Source organism: Mustelus asterias, unplaced genomic scaffold, assembly GCF_964213995.1.
Source record: "Mustelus asterias unplaced genomic scaffold, sMusAst1.hap1.1 HAP1_SCAFFOLD_63, whole genome shotgun sequence".
NCBI lineage: Eukaryota > Metazoa > Chordata > Chondrichthyes > Carcharhiniformes > Triakidae > Mustelus > Mustelus asterias.
In genome coordinates this window covers 174,974-191,018 of record NW_027590128.1, presented here as the reverse complement: position 1 = coordinate 191,018, position 16,045 = coordinate 174,974, and the positions used below count along the sequence as shown (strand labels likewise).

Genomic DNA, 16,045 nt, shown 5'->3' with positions numbered 1-16,045 from the left:
CAAGGTGAGGTTAATTCACCAGAAAGATAAACCTTAACAAATGTAGCCCAAAACAATGATAAAACATATCTACAAACATCCACAGAAAACAAACAAAACACACAGATTCTCACAGCTCGTAAATTTCAAACAATGAATCTTCAGCATTCTCTCTCGCAGCTGTAGCTTCTTAAAGCGACAGAGCACTACAAGCTCACAACTCCTTGATTAAAATAAGATACAAGATCCTTCATTATAACTGAACCTTTTTAAAGCCAACCGACAAGGACTGATTTTAGAGGCAACATCTTTGTTGATTTAAAATCCCAAACACGTTATAGCCAAACACCGGCAAAATCTTTGTTCTTTATCTGGGGATAAAATTCTCAGTTATTCCAAATTCCTCCAGGCGATGCTTAATATTTCCGCATTTAACTTATTCCCAGAAATCCTCAATTATAAACTAAAATAGACACGTGTTTCCGGGCAGTCACAGGAATGTGGTCAAGATAGTCCAGTCCCACAATGCCTCACATTCAATCTGCTGTCCTTCAATTATAACAGAATATGTGGCTGTATGTCGCTGCCTCGGCCATGGTCAACCCCAACACTGCCTTCCTGAACTGCTACAATGCCTGAGGTGTAAGTACACCCACAGTGCTATTAGGGAGGGATTTCCAGCTACACATTCCAGACTTTCACTGGACTGCAGGTGGATATCAGATTGATATATTCCATTCAATCACACCCAAGGTGAGTTATTCCAATTCCGTTATTGTCCAGGACAATATATTCACAATATCTTTAAAACAGAAATTAAACATTCCCATTTGATTTCAGGTATTAACATATTCTGTTGGTTTGTTCTTTATTGTCAATGTCAGACTGGGGTTGTTTTCCTTGGAGCAAAGGAGGTTGAGGGGAGATTTGATAGAGGTGGACAAGATTCTGAGAGGTTTAGATAAGGTGGATAAAGAAAAGTTGTTCCCATTAGCTGAAGGGACAAGACGAGGGGGACACAGATTTCTTGTTTTGGGTCAGAGATGCAAGAGGGGGAGTGGGGGGGGGGAGTGGGGGGGGGGGAGTGGGGGGCGGGGGGGCAATGTGAGGAAGAATATTCTGATGCAGTGAATGGTAATGACCTGAAACTCACTGTCTATGAGGGTGGAGGAAGTGGAGACAATAAACAATTACAAAGGAAATTGGATGGGCATTTGGGATGTTCCAAACAGAACGAAGAACAAAGAAAATTACAGCACAGAAACGAGCCCTTTGGCCCTCCAAGCCTGCAGCAACCATTCTGCCCGTCTGAACTAAAGCCCCCTACCTTTCCGGGGACCATATCCCTCTATTCCTATGCTATTCATATATTTGTCAAGACACATCTTAAAGTCACTATCGTATCTGCTTCCACTACCTTCCCCGGCAACGAGTTCCAGGCACCCACCACCCTCTGTGTAAAAAACCTGCCTTGTACATCTCCTTTAAACCTTGCCCCTCGCACCTCAAACTGTGTCCCCTAGTAACTGACTCTTCCACCCTGGGAAAAAGCTTCTGAATATCCACTCTGTCTTGTAGACTTCTATCAGGTCTCCCCTCAACCTCCGTCATTCCAGTGAGAACAAACCAAGTTCCTCCAACCTCTCCTCATAGCTAATGCCCTCCACACCAGGCAACATCCTGATAAATATTTTCCGTACCCTCTCCAAAGCCTCCACATCCTTCTGGTAGTGTGGTGACCAGAACTGAACACTAGATTCCAAGTGCGGTCTAACTAAGTTTCTATAAAGCTGCAACATGACTTACCAATTTTTAAACTCAATGCCCCGGCCGATAAAGGCAAGCATGCCGTATGCCTTCTTGACTATCTTCTCCACCTGCGTTGCCACTTTCAATGACCTGTGTACCTGGACACCCAGATCCCTCTGCCTATGAATACTCTTAAGGGTTCTGCCATTTGCTGTATATTTCCCACCTGTATTTGACCTTCCAAAATTCATTACCTCACATTTGTCCGGATTAAACTTCATCTGCCATCTCTCCGCCCAAGTCTCCAACTGATCTATATCCTGCTGTATCCTCTGCCGGTCCCCATCGCTATCCGCAATTCTACCAACCTTTGTGTCGTCCACAAACTTACCAATCAAACCAGTTACATTTTCCTCCAAATCATTTATATATATTACAAACAGCAAAAGTCCCAGCACTGATCGCTGAGGAACGTCATTTCTCACAGCCCTCCATTCAGAACTGTACCTTTGCACTGCCAACCTCTGTTTTCTTCTGACTAAATATCTCTGAACTTCCTAACACCCTGTCACTCTGTGATCCTTGTGACATTTGAAACCAGGTATTCACAAAAAGACTGAAAGAGCATCAGCCCACTGGAGGCTGAGACCGGCCAGTCCAGCACAAAGAAACCCTCTGACCCTTCCCATTGACCAACTGTGAGAATGAACAAAATGCAGTCCTGGATGGAATTGAGAGCAGAAACAATAACAGCAGAATCCAACTCCTGTCATCACTCATGAACTTGCTGATGTCTCAGCAGCCGGGATGAAACTCTGAATCCCTTCCCACACTGAGAGCCGGTGAACGGCCTCTCTGCAGTGTGAACTCGCTGGTGTGCCCGCAGGCTGGATGACTGAGTGAATCCCTTCCCACACTGAGAGCAGGTGAATGGTCTCTCCCCAGTGTGAACTCGCTGGTGTGCCTGCAGGTGGAATAACCGAGTGAATCCCTTCCCACACTGAGAGCAGGTGAATGGCCTCTCCCCAGTGTGAACTTGCTGGTGTCTCTGCAGGTGTGATAACTGAGTGAATCCCTTCCCACACTGAGAGCAGGTGAATGGTTTCTCCCCAGTGTGAACTCGCTGGTGTGTCTGCAGGTTGGATGACTGAGTGAATCCCTTCCCACACTGAGAGCAGGTGAAGGGCCTCTCCCCAGTGTGAACTCGCTGGTGTGCCCACAGCTCGGATGACTGGGTGAATCCCTTTCCACACTGAGAGCAGGTGAATGGCCTCTCCCCAGTGTGAAGTCGCTGGTGAGCCCGCAAATTGGATAACTGAGTGAATCCCTTCCCACACTGAGAGCAGGTGAAGGGCCTTTCCCCAGTGTGAACTCGCTGGTGTGTCCGCAGGGTGGATAAACAAGTGAATCCCTCCCCACACTGAGAGCAGGTGAACGGCCTCTCCCCAGTGTGAACTCGCTCGTGTGTCCGCAGGTTGGATGAACAAGTGAATCCCTCCCCACACTGAGAGCAGGTGAATGGCCTCTCCCCAGTGTGAACTCGCTCGTGTGTCCGCAGGGTAGATAACTGAATGAATCCCTTCCCACACTGAGAGCAAGTGAATGGCCTCACCCCAGTGTGAACTCGCTGGTGTGTCTGCAGGTGGGATGACTGCATGAATCCCTTCCCACATTCAGAGCAGGTGAATGGCCTCTCCCCAGTGTGAACTCGCTCGTGTGTCCGCAGGCTGGATAACTGAATGAATCCCTTCTCACACTGAGAGCAGGTGAATGGTCTCTCCCCAGTGTGGCTGCGCCGATGAGCTGCCAGCAGAGATGGGGCTCTGTATCTCTTCCCACAGTCTGCACATTTCCACGGTTTCTCCATGGTGCAGGTGTCCTTACCTCTCTCTTGGGTGGACAATTAGTTGAAACTTCGTCCACACACAGAACAAGATTACAGTCTCTACCCGCTGTGAATGGTGTGATATTTATTCAGACTGTGTAACTGGTTAAAGCTCTTTAGTCAGTGCATTGGAACACTCTCACTCGAGTGTGGCAGTGTGTTGATGCTTTTCCACTCACACTGACATTTCAAATCTTTTCAAATCGACAGACTGGACAATCATTTCTCCTTCTGGATTCAAAGTCCGATGATATTGAGGTCCCAAGGAATAAGACTCTGTCAGATCGAGACGTGACGTTTGAGATTTCAGCCTGTGATTCCTCTTTCAATATCCTGTAAAATGAGTTTCCAAAAGTCATCAGTGTCAGTACAGGATAGAAATTCAGAACAGACAATTTCTATGGAACATTCTTTCCTCTCTCATTCCCCAGAAGCTGTAAATCTCCATCCCACACACTCTCTCCCCATTCTCAGCAGGTCTGGCAGCATCTGTATGGAGAGAAAAGAACTGATGTTTCAGAGCTTTGACAAAGGGTCATCGAGACAAGAAACATCAGCTCTTTTCTCTCCTTACAGATGCTGCCAGACCTGCTGAGATTTTCCAGCATTTTCTCTCTTGGTTTCAGATTCCAGCATCCGCAGTAATTTGCTTTTATAAGGCTGCAGATACCTCCTCCCAAGTAACATGCGTGTGCCCAAGACATCACCACTTGTTTCCCTTATTTCTTTAGCACCCATGGTGCTCTCCGCAGTAAACACAGAGGAGAAGTATTCATTAAAAATCTCACCCATCTCCTGTGGCTCCACACACAGATGGCCATACTGATTTTTAAGGGGATCTATTCTCTCTCTAGCCACCCTTTTACTCTTAATATAGCTACAGAACCTCTTGGAATTTTCTTTAATCTTACCTGCCAGATCCATATCATACCCTCTTTTTGTCCTCCTGATTTCCCTCTTCAGTATTTTCTTACACTTTTTATAGTCAGAGTGATTCACTTGTCCCCGATTGCCTAAACCCAATGTCTGCTTCCTTCTTTTACCTGACCAGAGCCTCAATGTCCCTTGTCTGCCAGAGAACCCTAAATTTACCATTCTTTCCCTGCATCTTAACAGGAATATACTGCCTCTGGACTCTTGATATCACACTTTTAAAACCTCCCATTTGCCAGTCATTCCTTTCCCTTCATTGATCTCGCTTCCAAACTAAAACCGGCCGTCTGCCATTACCCGCACTGATGTGGAGATGCCGGCGTTGGACTGGGGTAAACACAGCAACAAGTCAAACAACACCAGGTTAAAGTCCAACAGGTTTATCTGGTTCACCCGCACTGCGCATGCTTCAGGTCCCGCCCCTCATTCACCCCGATTGGTTGGAGGACCAGCCGCTCCCGCTCGGTCCTCCAGCCCCGCCTCTTCTTCCTATTGGTCCGGAGCTGCCGTCAATCAGTCCCCGGGCATTGTGATGTGGAGCATGCGCAGTGTCATTGCTGTCCTTGGCGCTTGTTTGTCCCGGAGAAGCGGAGTCAGCGTTAGGCGGTGGCTGGGAGGATTTGGAAACACTTTGTGGATCCGCAAACCCTTCAGAATCATTGTCAGCTCCCTGGTTTGCAGCTGCGGGGCTTCTCCCTCCCTCCCTCCCGGGAACAGGCCCAGGTTAACGGCCCCATCCTGGCTCAGCCACTGGAGGATGGTTCACATCAGAGGATGGGGGAGGGGGACAATAAATAAGAGGTTACACTTTGGCCTCAAATCAATGAGGACTCTGATCTCTGGGAAGGAAGGAAACCCTGGGAGGTGGGCGGGGAGGATTCACAAACACCCGCTGGAGGCCCCAACACCCCCAATAAGACCCATTGGTTTTATTGTCAGTCTGCAGACAGCAGCTGGAGAACTGAACACAGTAAGAGTTTTAACAACACCAGGTTAAAGTCCAACAGGTTTATTTGGTAGCAAACGCCATTCGCTACCATTAGGTGTTTGCTACCAAATAAACCTGTTGGCCTTTAACCTGGTGTTGTTAAAACTCTTACTGTGTTCACCCCAGTCCAACGCCGGCATCTCCACATCAGAACTGAACCCAGACAGAGGAGAGGGAGGGAGCAAACTGGGAGTGGAGAAAAGAAATGGTGAGGTGGGTTTGGATTTCAGCCCAGGGAGGAGGGAGAGTTTGTGGGACAGGAATTTATTGATTTGGGGAACAAGAGAGGAAGAAATTTTCCAGAGAATTAGAATTGCCTGTTCAAAATTTCTATCCTGGACTGACAGTGATTAATTTTGTAAACTCCTTTTACAGGTGAGGTGAAGAAACATCACATCAAAATCAGACAGAGTCTCGATTCACTTGGACTTAAATATCCTCAGACTTTGAACGTGGAAGGAGAAATGTTTGTCTTCTGTCTGGAGGAGAAGATTTCAAACATCAGTGCGACTGAAAAAGCACCAAGATACACGCACACCCGAGTGAGAGTGTTTCAGTGAGTTGACTGTGGAAAGAGCTTTATCCAGTTACACAGCCTTAAAAAACATCACACCATTCACAGCAAGGAGAAACTGTACACGTGTTCTGTGTGTGGATGAGGCTTCAACTGATCGTTTAACCTGGAGAAACATAAGGACACCAGTATCATGGAGAAACCGTGGAAATGTGGGGACTGTGGGAATGGATTCAGTTACCCTTCCCTGCTGGAAAACCATCGGCGCAGTCACACTGGTGAGAGACCGTTCACCTGTTCTGTTTGTGGGGAGGGATTCATTCAGTCATCTGGCCTTTGGTCTCACCAGAGAATTCACACTGAGGAAAAGCCATTCACCTGCACCTCCTGTGGGAAGAGGTTCAGGCATTCTTCAGCACTCACTGTGCACCAACGCACTCACACCGGGGAGAGACCATTCATCTGCTCCGTGTGTGGGAAGGGATTCACTCAGTCATTCCACCTGCTGTCACACCAGCGAGTTCATACTGGGGAGATGCCGTTCACCTGCTCCAACTGTGGGAAGGGATTCACTGGGTCATCCCACTTACTGTCACACCAGCGAGTTCACATTGAGGAGAAGCCATTCAGCTGCACTGACTGTGGACGGAGTTTCAGACAGGCATCCTCCCTCGTTGCACACCAGCGAATTCACACTGGGGAGAGACCGTTTACTTGCTTTGTGTGTGGAAAGGGATTCACAGCTTTACCCACCCTGCTGAGACACCAGAAAATTCACACTGAAGAGAAGCCATTCAGCTGCACTGACTGTGGAAAGAATTTCAGGCAGTCATCCAACCTCACTGCTCACCGACGCACTCACACTGCAGAAAGACCATTCACATGCTCCGTGTGTGGGAAGGGATTCAATCGGCCATCCAACCTCTCTGCTCACCAGCGAGTTCACACAGGGGAGAGGCCATTCACTTGCTCCGTGTGTGGGAAGGGATTTGCAAAGTCTTTCAACCTGCTGGCTCACCAATGCACTGACACTAAGAGGCCATTCAACTGCTCTGTGTGTGGGAAGGGATTCACTCAGTCACAATGGCTCCTGAGACATCAGCAAGTTCATAAGTGACTGCAGGGGTTGGATTCTGCTGTTATTGCTGCTGTTCAGCATTGATAGTCTGACAATATTTTATTTTTGCTGATAACAAATCCCATAACTGGCTGGAATTTAATATTCTGGAGATGTCACTTCAATATTCTGCAATGTCACTTTTTAAAAGCATCACCAGTGATCTTCCCCCTTAATTGAAGAACTCCCAACAGGAACCTGTTTGGAATAAAATTATGAACTTTTGCTTCAATTCTAAATTGATTCTTGGTTCAAAATCTACAATTCAGTATCTGAAAGATCCATCTGTCGGGTTCAAAGTATTTCTTTTCAATGCTTTTGTTGAGATTTTCTGGAAAGCTACTCTTTGATTTTAAGGGCTATTTTTTGGTTTCCAGGGGATCCTTTTCCTTTCTCAGTAACTCCTTCATTTAGTGATGTAGTCACATAGTAACATAACCTTTTGTGTGCGTGTTGAATATCTTTTGAGTTTGCTTTTTTAGATAAGATAGCACAAATACCGAAGACTGTGTGTATATTAAATCTTTCAAATTGTAATCTATAAATATGATTTTTTTGTTAATTTATTTTAAAAATACTCCGATAGTCCATTTCCAAAACTGAGTATTTGACACAAGGTAACTGAATCGGGGCAGACTGTTTATTGGATCAGACCCTGGAGCAGGAAAAAACTAACCCGATTCTCATCTTCATTGTATGTAAATTAACATTAATCTGTCCGTGTGGAGTTTGCACATTCTCCTCGTGTCTGCGTGGGTTTCCTCCGGGTGCTCCAGTTTCCTCCCACAGTCCAAAGATGTTAGGTTGATTGGCCATGCTAAAATTGCCCCTTAGTGTCCTGAGATGCGTAGGTCAGAGGGATTAGTGGGTAAAATATGTCGGGATATGGGAGTAGGGCCTGGGTGGGATTGTGGTCGGTGCAGACTCGATGGGCCGAATGGCCTCTTTCTGTACTGTAGGGTTTCTATGATTCTATGATTAATAACCCATCAATAAGCTCACTACACCAGCCGAGATCAGCTCTGACCGGTGGTTCTGTATGTTGTCTGTGAATGTTAACCTGCAAATAAAAGCAGTGTAGAATATGAACCTGGATGAATGTATCTCAATTTCTATGTGATGACCCAAGTGATTGGTAGGTAAGTTCAGAATACCTGGTTACTCAAATTCCTGAGCTGTACATCCCTCCTACTGAGATATATAAAAATAATGTTCAGCAGAACGGAGAAAGCTCCCTGTTGTCAATGGTTGGATCATTCCTTTTGAGGTTCACATTAATATGAAACTAGTTTTATAGCAGGAAGACACAACTCCTCCACGCATCGCAGACAGGCTGCTGGGTCAGTGAACCTCCTTTCTCAAAATACGTGGCAAAGCTGTTCCTCCAGTTTGAGACTTTGTCTCTGCAGATGTAGCAACATCAGGTTACTGATTGTATTAATAGCACTGCAATAATACAGACAGAGTATAGTTACCCCATCCAGAGAACAGGGAGAATGTTGTTTTCTGTGGCCAGGTTGGACTTTAACCTGGTGTTGTTAGACTTCTTACTACGCTTATTATGGGGACAGCACAAGAAGCAGGACAGGAGTTTATTAACAATCCATATTCCTGACTTATTTCAAGAGACCAAGTCCAATGTGTTCAAGTTTCCCGATGGGAGACTGTCTCAGGGCAAACAACATCAAGGTGGTCAATACAAATGACACACGGACCCCGTAAAATATATCCTCACAAACTTCTGCACAGCGGACCATCTCCCTGGGGAAAACACTGTGGCGACCGGCACATGTGGAGGCAGCACTGAAATTTTGTTCAGTTTCAAGGACCATCATCACCAAACTCTCAACATCCGAGGTATCCAGAGGAAGATCAGAAGTGGAGCGGTGGCAGAGCAAGACCAGAGGTGGAGCGGAGCCGCAGAGCTCCCCCCATCCCCTTGAGCATTAACAGCAACATCATGAACTGCCAGTTCTGTGGATGTCCATGTCGATCCCACATCAGACTCTCCTGTCAGGAGATGATCCACAGAAAACAACATTCTCCCTGTTCTCTGGATGGGGTAACTATACTCTATTATTGCAGTGCTATTAATACAATCATTAAAAGACAATCTTTTGTTGGGAGTTTGATTAGCTGGTGTCTGAAACCACAAGATTCAATATTTAGAGTCAACAAGATGAACAAGGAAACACATCAGGGCCCAAACTCCAGCTGGATATTCACAGGAGAAAGTCTTATCTCACTCATCGAGTGGACAGAACAGAGAAAGATCCCAACTGTAAGAAACCCTCCAATCATTTATGAATATCTTTCAAATGCTGACAGGTTGCAACTCCCAGTTTCCATTATACTGAATCAATGGAAGGTGAGAGGGCGGCACGGTAGCACAGTGGTTAGCACTGCTGCTTCACAGCTCCAGGGTCCCGGGTTCGATTCCCGGCTCGGGTCACTGTCTGTGTGGAGTTTGCACATTCTCCTCGTGTCTGCGTGGGTTTCCTCCGGGTGCTCCGGTTTCCTCCCACAGTCCAAAGATGTGCGGGTTAGGTTGATTGGCCAGGTTAAAAATTGCCCCTTAGAGTCCTGAGATGCGTAGGTTAGAGGGATTAGCGGGTAAATATGTGGGGGTAGGGCCTGGGTGGGATTGTGGTCGGTGCAGACTCAATGGGCCGAATGGCCTCCTTCTGCACTGTAGGGTTTCTATGATTCTATCCTGGAACTACTAAAAACACTAGCTAGATCACAGCTAGAGTACTCAGCACCATTCTAGTTAGGGGTTGGTTAGCCAGAGAGTGTGGCTCAGAAGGTCCTAGTTCCTTAACAGAGATGTCAAGAACTAAGGGGCAGAGAGGTAAAGAAATTGGCAGAAGGATTAGAAAAACGTGGAGATGTTTTCACCCAGAGGGTGGTGGGGAATCAAACTCACTCTCTGAAAGAGTGGTGGAGACAGAAATGTTCATATGCAAGAGGTATTCAGGTATGGACTTGACATGCTGTGTCCTATAGGGCCATCAACCTATACCTGGAAAGTGGGACTAAACTGGACAGCTCATTTTCACCTGGTACAGACATGATGGGCTGAATGGCATCCTGTGCAGTAAATTTCTCAGATTCTGTGATCCTCATGATTTTATCCAAGCCAGGTCTCAGCCCAGTCATTTACTCCCAGTATTGATGTGATGGTTCAGTCACGTTGTGCAAACGAGCTGCTGTGATACAGTAATAACTAGGGGATTTTCACAGTAACTTCACTGCATTGTTAATGTTGGCCTACTTGTGACTAATAAACTCTAACTTATTTATAGGAACAGAAGTAGGTAAATTTCAGCCCTCGGAGCCTGCTCCACGATTCAGTCAGATCATGGCTGATCTCTCCCTGGTCTCAAATCGATCCCCCCACTTGTTCCCCATATCTCCCATCCCTTTTTGTGTCAGAAATATATCTATCTCCTTCTTGAAACCATTCAATGATTCAGACTCCACCACGCTGTGGGGCAGCAAGTTCCACAAATTTACCACTCTTGGAAAACTTCCCCCTTACATCTCTTTTAAACTTTCCCCCTCTCACTTTCAGCTGGGGATCTTTCAGAGTGTGAGGTGAATGCTAATCAGTACACTACAGGAACACGTCACGGTCAGCATCTCAAAGGGACTGCAGAGTATTTCAAACTGTGTCGTCATGCTGTAGTTCGTGACCTTGATTTGCAGAGATAGAATTCGGACTGGATATTTTGGAATGTTGTAGAGACATTGATCTAACAATAGAATCGTGAAATAACAGCTCATGAGGAGACACATCATGTCTGTGCTAGCTTATTTTCAAACAGTTATACAATTAGTCCTCATATCATTCCCTTTCATAAAAACGTGCATTATTGCTCTTTTCAAATGATCAATTCTCTTCATGAAAAATCTGAGTTAACAAACAACAACATCGGAAGAGTTGCAGAAGCCTCTGCAGTATTCATGGACATTTCTAAAAATTAACAAAGTTTCCTTGACTCAATAACATGAAGGGTCAGGTGGGAATTCACATCGAGTTTTGGAAACAAAACTATTTGCAGTTATGCAGTGGATTTCGTACCTTTTCAAGGAACATAGAATTCTACAGTGCAGAAGAAGGCCATCGAGTCTGGACTGACCACAATCCCACCCACGACCTATCTCCATAACCCCTAGCTAGTCCCCCCGACAATTTTTAGCATGGCCAATCCACTTAACCCGCATATCTTTGGAGTGTGGGAGGAAACCAGAGCACCCAGAGGAAACCCACGCAGACATGGGGAGAATGTGCAAACTCCACACAGACAGTGACCCGAGCCGGGAATCGAACCTGGGACCCTGGAGCTGTGAAGCAGCAGTGCGAACCACTGTGCTACCGTGCCTCACAAAACATTAAATCTGTTTCTTGCCAGGCAAGACTGTTCTCTTCCTGTTGGGGAGCACTTCAGCGGTCACGGGCATTCGGCCTCTGATATTCGGGTAAGCGTTCTCCAAGGCGGCCTTCGCGACACACGACAGCGCAGAGTCGCTGAGCAGAAACTGATAGCCAAGTTCCGCACACACAAGGACGGCCTCAACCGGGATATTGGGTTTATGTCACACTATTTGTAACTCCCACAGTTGCGTGGACCTGCAGAGTTTCACTGGCTGTCTTGTCTGGAGACAATACACATCTTTTTAGCCTGTCTTGATGCTCTCTCCACTCCCATTGTTTTGTTTCTTAAAGACTGGATTAGTTGTAAGTATTCGCATTCCAACCATTATTCATGTAAATTGAGTGTGTGTCTTTATAAGTTCTGTTTGTGAACAGAATTCCCACTCACCTGAAGAAGGGGCTCAGAGCTCCGAAAGCTTGTGTGGCTTTTGCTACCAAATAAACCTGTTGGACTTTAACCTGGTGTTGTTAAACTTCTTACTGTGTTTACCCCAGTCCAACGCCGGCATCTCCACATCATGATTGATAAAAGCAAGTGTCTCATATGCCTTCTTATTCCATTCACCTGCTCTGCTACCTTAAGTGAATAAGTACCCCAAGATCCATCTGCTTCTCTGATTTTACCTTTCCTTAATTATTTATTTATCTTGTTACTTCTTCCAAAGTGCATCACTTCGCACTTATCAAGGTTAAATACCATATTTTTTTTGTTCATTTGTGGGACATGGGCGTCGCTAGTTGGCCATCCCGAGTTGCCCTTGAGAAGGTGGTGGTGAGCTACCTTCTTGAATTGCTGCAGTATATGTGCTGTGGGTTTACCTACAATGCGGTTCGGGAGGGAATTCCAGGATTTTTACCCAGCGACTGTGAAGGAATGGTGATATATTTCGAAGTCTACCAGTGTTCTGCCCATGTGACCAACCCAACTATATCATGCTGCAACCTATGACAGAGTGGGGTAGACTCTAAAAGGACCCTGGGTCTCTGGAACACTCGTCCAGTAACAATCCCACCATGCACATTGGTAGATGTATCAATTTATTTAATAATTTTATATGTTAACCCTATAGTTCTGATCGTAATTGGATGACAAAGCACAATTTTGTGTTGAACATTATCTCCTTCCTATGGCGGTCCTCTTACCCAGCATTCGCAGCGAGAGAGAATGTGCCGTATTGTCACAATAGCAGCCGCTTGCGCAGGCGCAGTACCTGATTCTGAGTGGAGCATGCGCTGTGCGGATTCGGACTGGCCCATGCGCAGTGTGGGTGCTGGAGCTGCAGGGAGGCGGGGAAGTGAGTGCAGAGGCTTCAGAAACAGCCAGTGGAGGAGGCCTCAAAACCCAGAGTAAGGAACCCCCCGGGCCCGAGTTTGCACCGACCCGGGGGGTAATTGCAGCAGCTCTACAATTGGGGAGGTGGTGGTAATATCAGTGACACAGCCTCATGTTCTGGGGATAGGTTCAAGTCCCATCATGGAGCTGGGGTGGTTTGAATAGAATTCACAAAACGCTGGAAAATCTGGAATATAATTTCACTGGAGTAACCATTACAGCTGTGAACAATTTTAAAAACCCACCCTGTTTATTCATGGGAATCTGCTGTCTCTCCATAGACTTGTCAACATGCGATTCAGTCTCTAACTGCCCTCCTCAGGGGCAGGAAATAAATGCTGGTCTTGGCAATAAAACCCACATCACATGAAATAGTGAAGGAGAAACACTGATAGACTTGGGTTAATGGCTGTCATCTTTCTCGGGGGCAGGACACAGGCACGGTTATCACTGTCCCTGTGACAAAATGTTGTGAATTTCTATCCTGGACTGACATTGATGGATTTTGGAGTCTCCTTTTCCAGAGGGTGAGAAGGGGAGGATTTACACACAGTAAACTCAAACCAAGAGAAATATTTGCTTCAATTTTTAACTTTGGACTTTTTTTTTACAGGATATTAGAAGTGCAGGAGTGGAAGGGAGAAAACTCAAACCAAACGTCGCATCAGGATCTGACGCTATCGCCTAAATTATTGTAATCTGAATATCATTGGGTTTTGAACATGGAAGGGAAAAGCACGGTTAACGCTGGAGAGAAACTGTACATGTGTTCTGTGTGTGGACGAACATTTAGCCGATCATCTGGCCTGTTGAAACATAAATGCAGTCACAACAAGGAGAAACAATGGAAATGTGGAGACTGTGGGAAGAGATTCAGATTTCCATCTGAACTGAAAACTCATCGACACAATCACACTGGAGAGAGACCATTCACCTGCTCTGAGTGTGGGAAGGGATTCACTACCTCATCCATCTTGCTGACACACCGGCGAGTTCACACTGGGGAGAGACCGTTCACCTGCTCCAAGTGTGGGATGGGATTCATTTGTTCATCCCATCTGCTGAAACACCAGTGGGTTCACACTGGGGAGAGGCCATTCAACTGTCATGAGTGTGGGAAGGGATTCGCTACCTCATCAATCCTGCTGACACACCAGAGAGTTCACACTAGAGAGAGACCATTCAGATGCTCTGATTGTGGGAAGGGATTCCCTACCTCTTCTATCCTGCTGAAACACCAGCGAGTTCACACTGGAGAGAGGCCGTTCACCTGCTCTGAGTGTGGAAAGGGATTCACTGATTCATCCGACCTGCTGAAACACCAGAGAATTCATAATGGGGAGAGGCCATTTATCTGCTCCGAGTGTGGGAAGAGATTCACTCAATCCTTCAACCTCCTAAAACACCAGCGAGGTCACACCGGAGAGAGGCCGTTCACCTGCTCTGAGTGTGGGAAGGGCTTCAGTCAGTCATTCATCTTGTTGAAACACCAGCGAGTTCACACTGGGGAGAGGCCATTCACTTGCTCCAGTTGTGGGAAGGGATTTATTGATTCATCCACCCTGCAGAGACACCAGCGAGTTCACACCGGGGAGAGACCATTCACCTGCTCTGATTGTGGTAAGAGATTCAGTCAATCATCCAACCTGGTAAAGCACCAGCGAATTCACACTGGGGACAGGCCATTCACCTGCTCCGTGTGTGGGAAGGGATTCACTCAGTCACCTCACCTGCTGAAACACCAGCGTGTTCACGAGTGACTGCAAGGACTGGAGTTTGCTCTTAATCACATCAAGGTCCTGACTATTTTCATTGGTGTCTGTTTCTGCTGATAAATCCGAGCCCACTTGGAAGGTTTATATTTTGGGTGGAACTCAAATACACAAGCTTTATGTTCAACACAGTGTGATGAATGCTTTTAATACCTCAAACATGTTAGTTCCATTTGAAGGGCTTCCCCCTCTCCCGTCTCCTCCATCCTCACCTCCAACAACAAGTGTGAGGAGCTCATGGAGCTTCTTTGTCACCAAGATTGAGACAATCTGATCAGCTGCCTCTGCTCCTTCCCTCTCTTCCATTCGCCCACCGGGCCAAACTGTCTTTAAATTTCCTTCTGGCCTGACTCTTGAACTCATAAATACAAACAGGAAGTGCTGTAAAAACACAGCGCGTCTGACAGCACCTCTGGCGAGAGAAACAGATTTAATGTTTTGGGAGGCACGGTAGCACAGTGGTTAGCACTGCTGCTTCACAGCGCCAGGGACCCAGATTTGATTCCCAGCTTGGGTCACTGTCTGTGTGGAGTTTGCACATTCTCCCCGTGTCTGCGTGGGTTTCCTCCAGGTGCTCCGGTTTCCTCCCACATTCTGAAAGACGTGCTGGTTAGGCGCATTGACCCGAACAGCTTGTCTGGACTTGCAGAATCTCACTGGCTGTCCTGTCTGGAGACAATACACATCTCTTTAACGTGTGCTTAATGCTCCCTCCATTCACATTGTTTGTACCTTTAAGACTTGATTATCTGTAAAGACTGCATTCCAATCATTATTCTGTAAATTGAGTTTGTGTCTCTGTATGCCCTGTTTGTGAGCATTTCTCCACTCCACCTGACGAAGGGGCAGCGCTCCAAAAGCTAGTGGCATTTGCGACCAAATAAACCTGTTGGACTTTAACCTGGTGTTGTTAAACTTCTTACTGTCTTTACCCCAGTCAACGCCGGCATCTCCATATCATGGATTCAGTTCTCCAGCTGCTGTCTGCCATCTGACAATAAAACCAATGGCTCTTATTGGGGGTGTTGGTGCCTCCAGCGGGTGTTTGTGAATCCTCCCCGCCCACCTCCCAGGGTTTCCTTCCTTCCCAGAGATCAGAGTCCTCATTGATTTGAGGCCAAAGTGTAACCTCTTATTTATTGTCCCCCTCCCCCATCCTCTGATGTGAACCATCCTCCAGTGGCTGAGCCAGGATGGGGCCGTTAACCTGGGCCTGTTCCCGGGAGGGAGAAGCCCCGCAGCTGCAAACCAGGGAGCTGACAATGATTCTGAAGGGTTTGCGGATCCACAAAGTGTTTCCAAATCCTCCCAGCCACCGCCTAACGCTGACTCCGCTT

General features: G+C 46.6%; 2 protein-coding genes across 2 annotated transcripts in view; one reads left to right on the top strand and one right to left on the bottom strand.

Annotated features, from left to right (window-relative positions):
* Positions 1-16,045, bottom strand: part of LOC144483376 (uncharacterized) — a 490,005-nt gene that overhangs the window by 442,906 nt on the left and 31,054 nt on the right. The window lies entirely within an intron of this gene.
* Positions 6,311-14,720, top strand: LOC144483327 (uncharacterized; the record flags this gene model as incomplete). The annotated part of the gene is made up of 2 exons (XM_078202044.1): positions 6,311-6,736; positions 13,845-14,720. Coding segments are annotated over 2 exons (1,278 nt in total), but the record flags the coding sequence as incomplete, so codon positions are not given.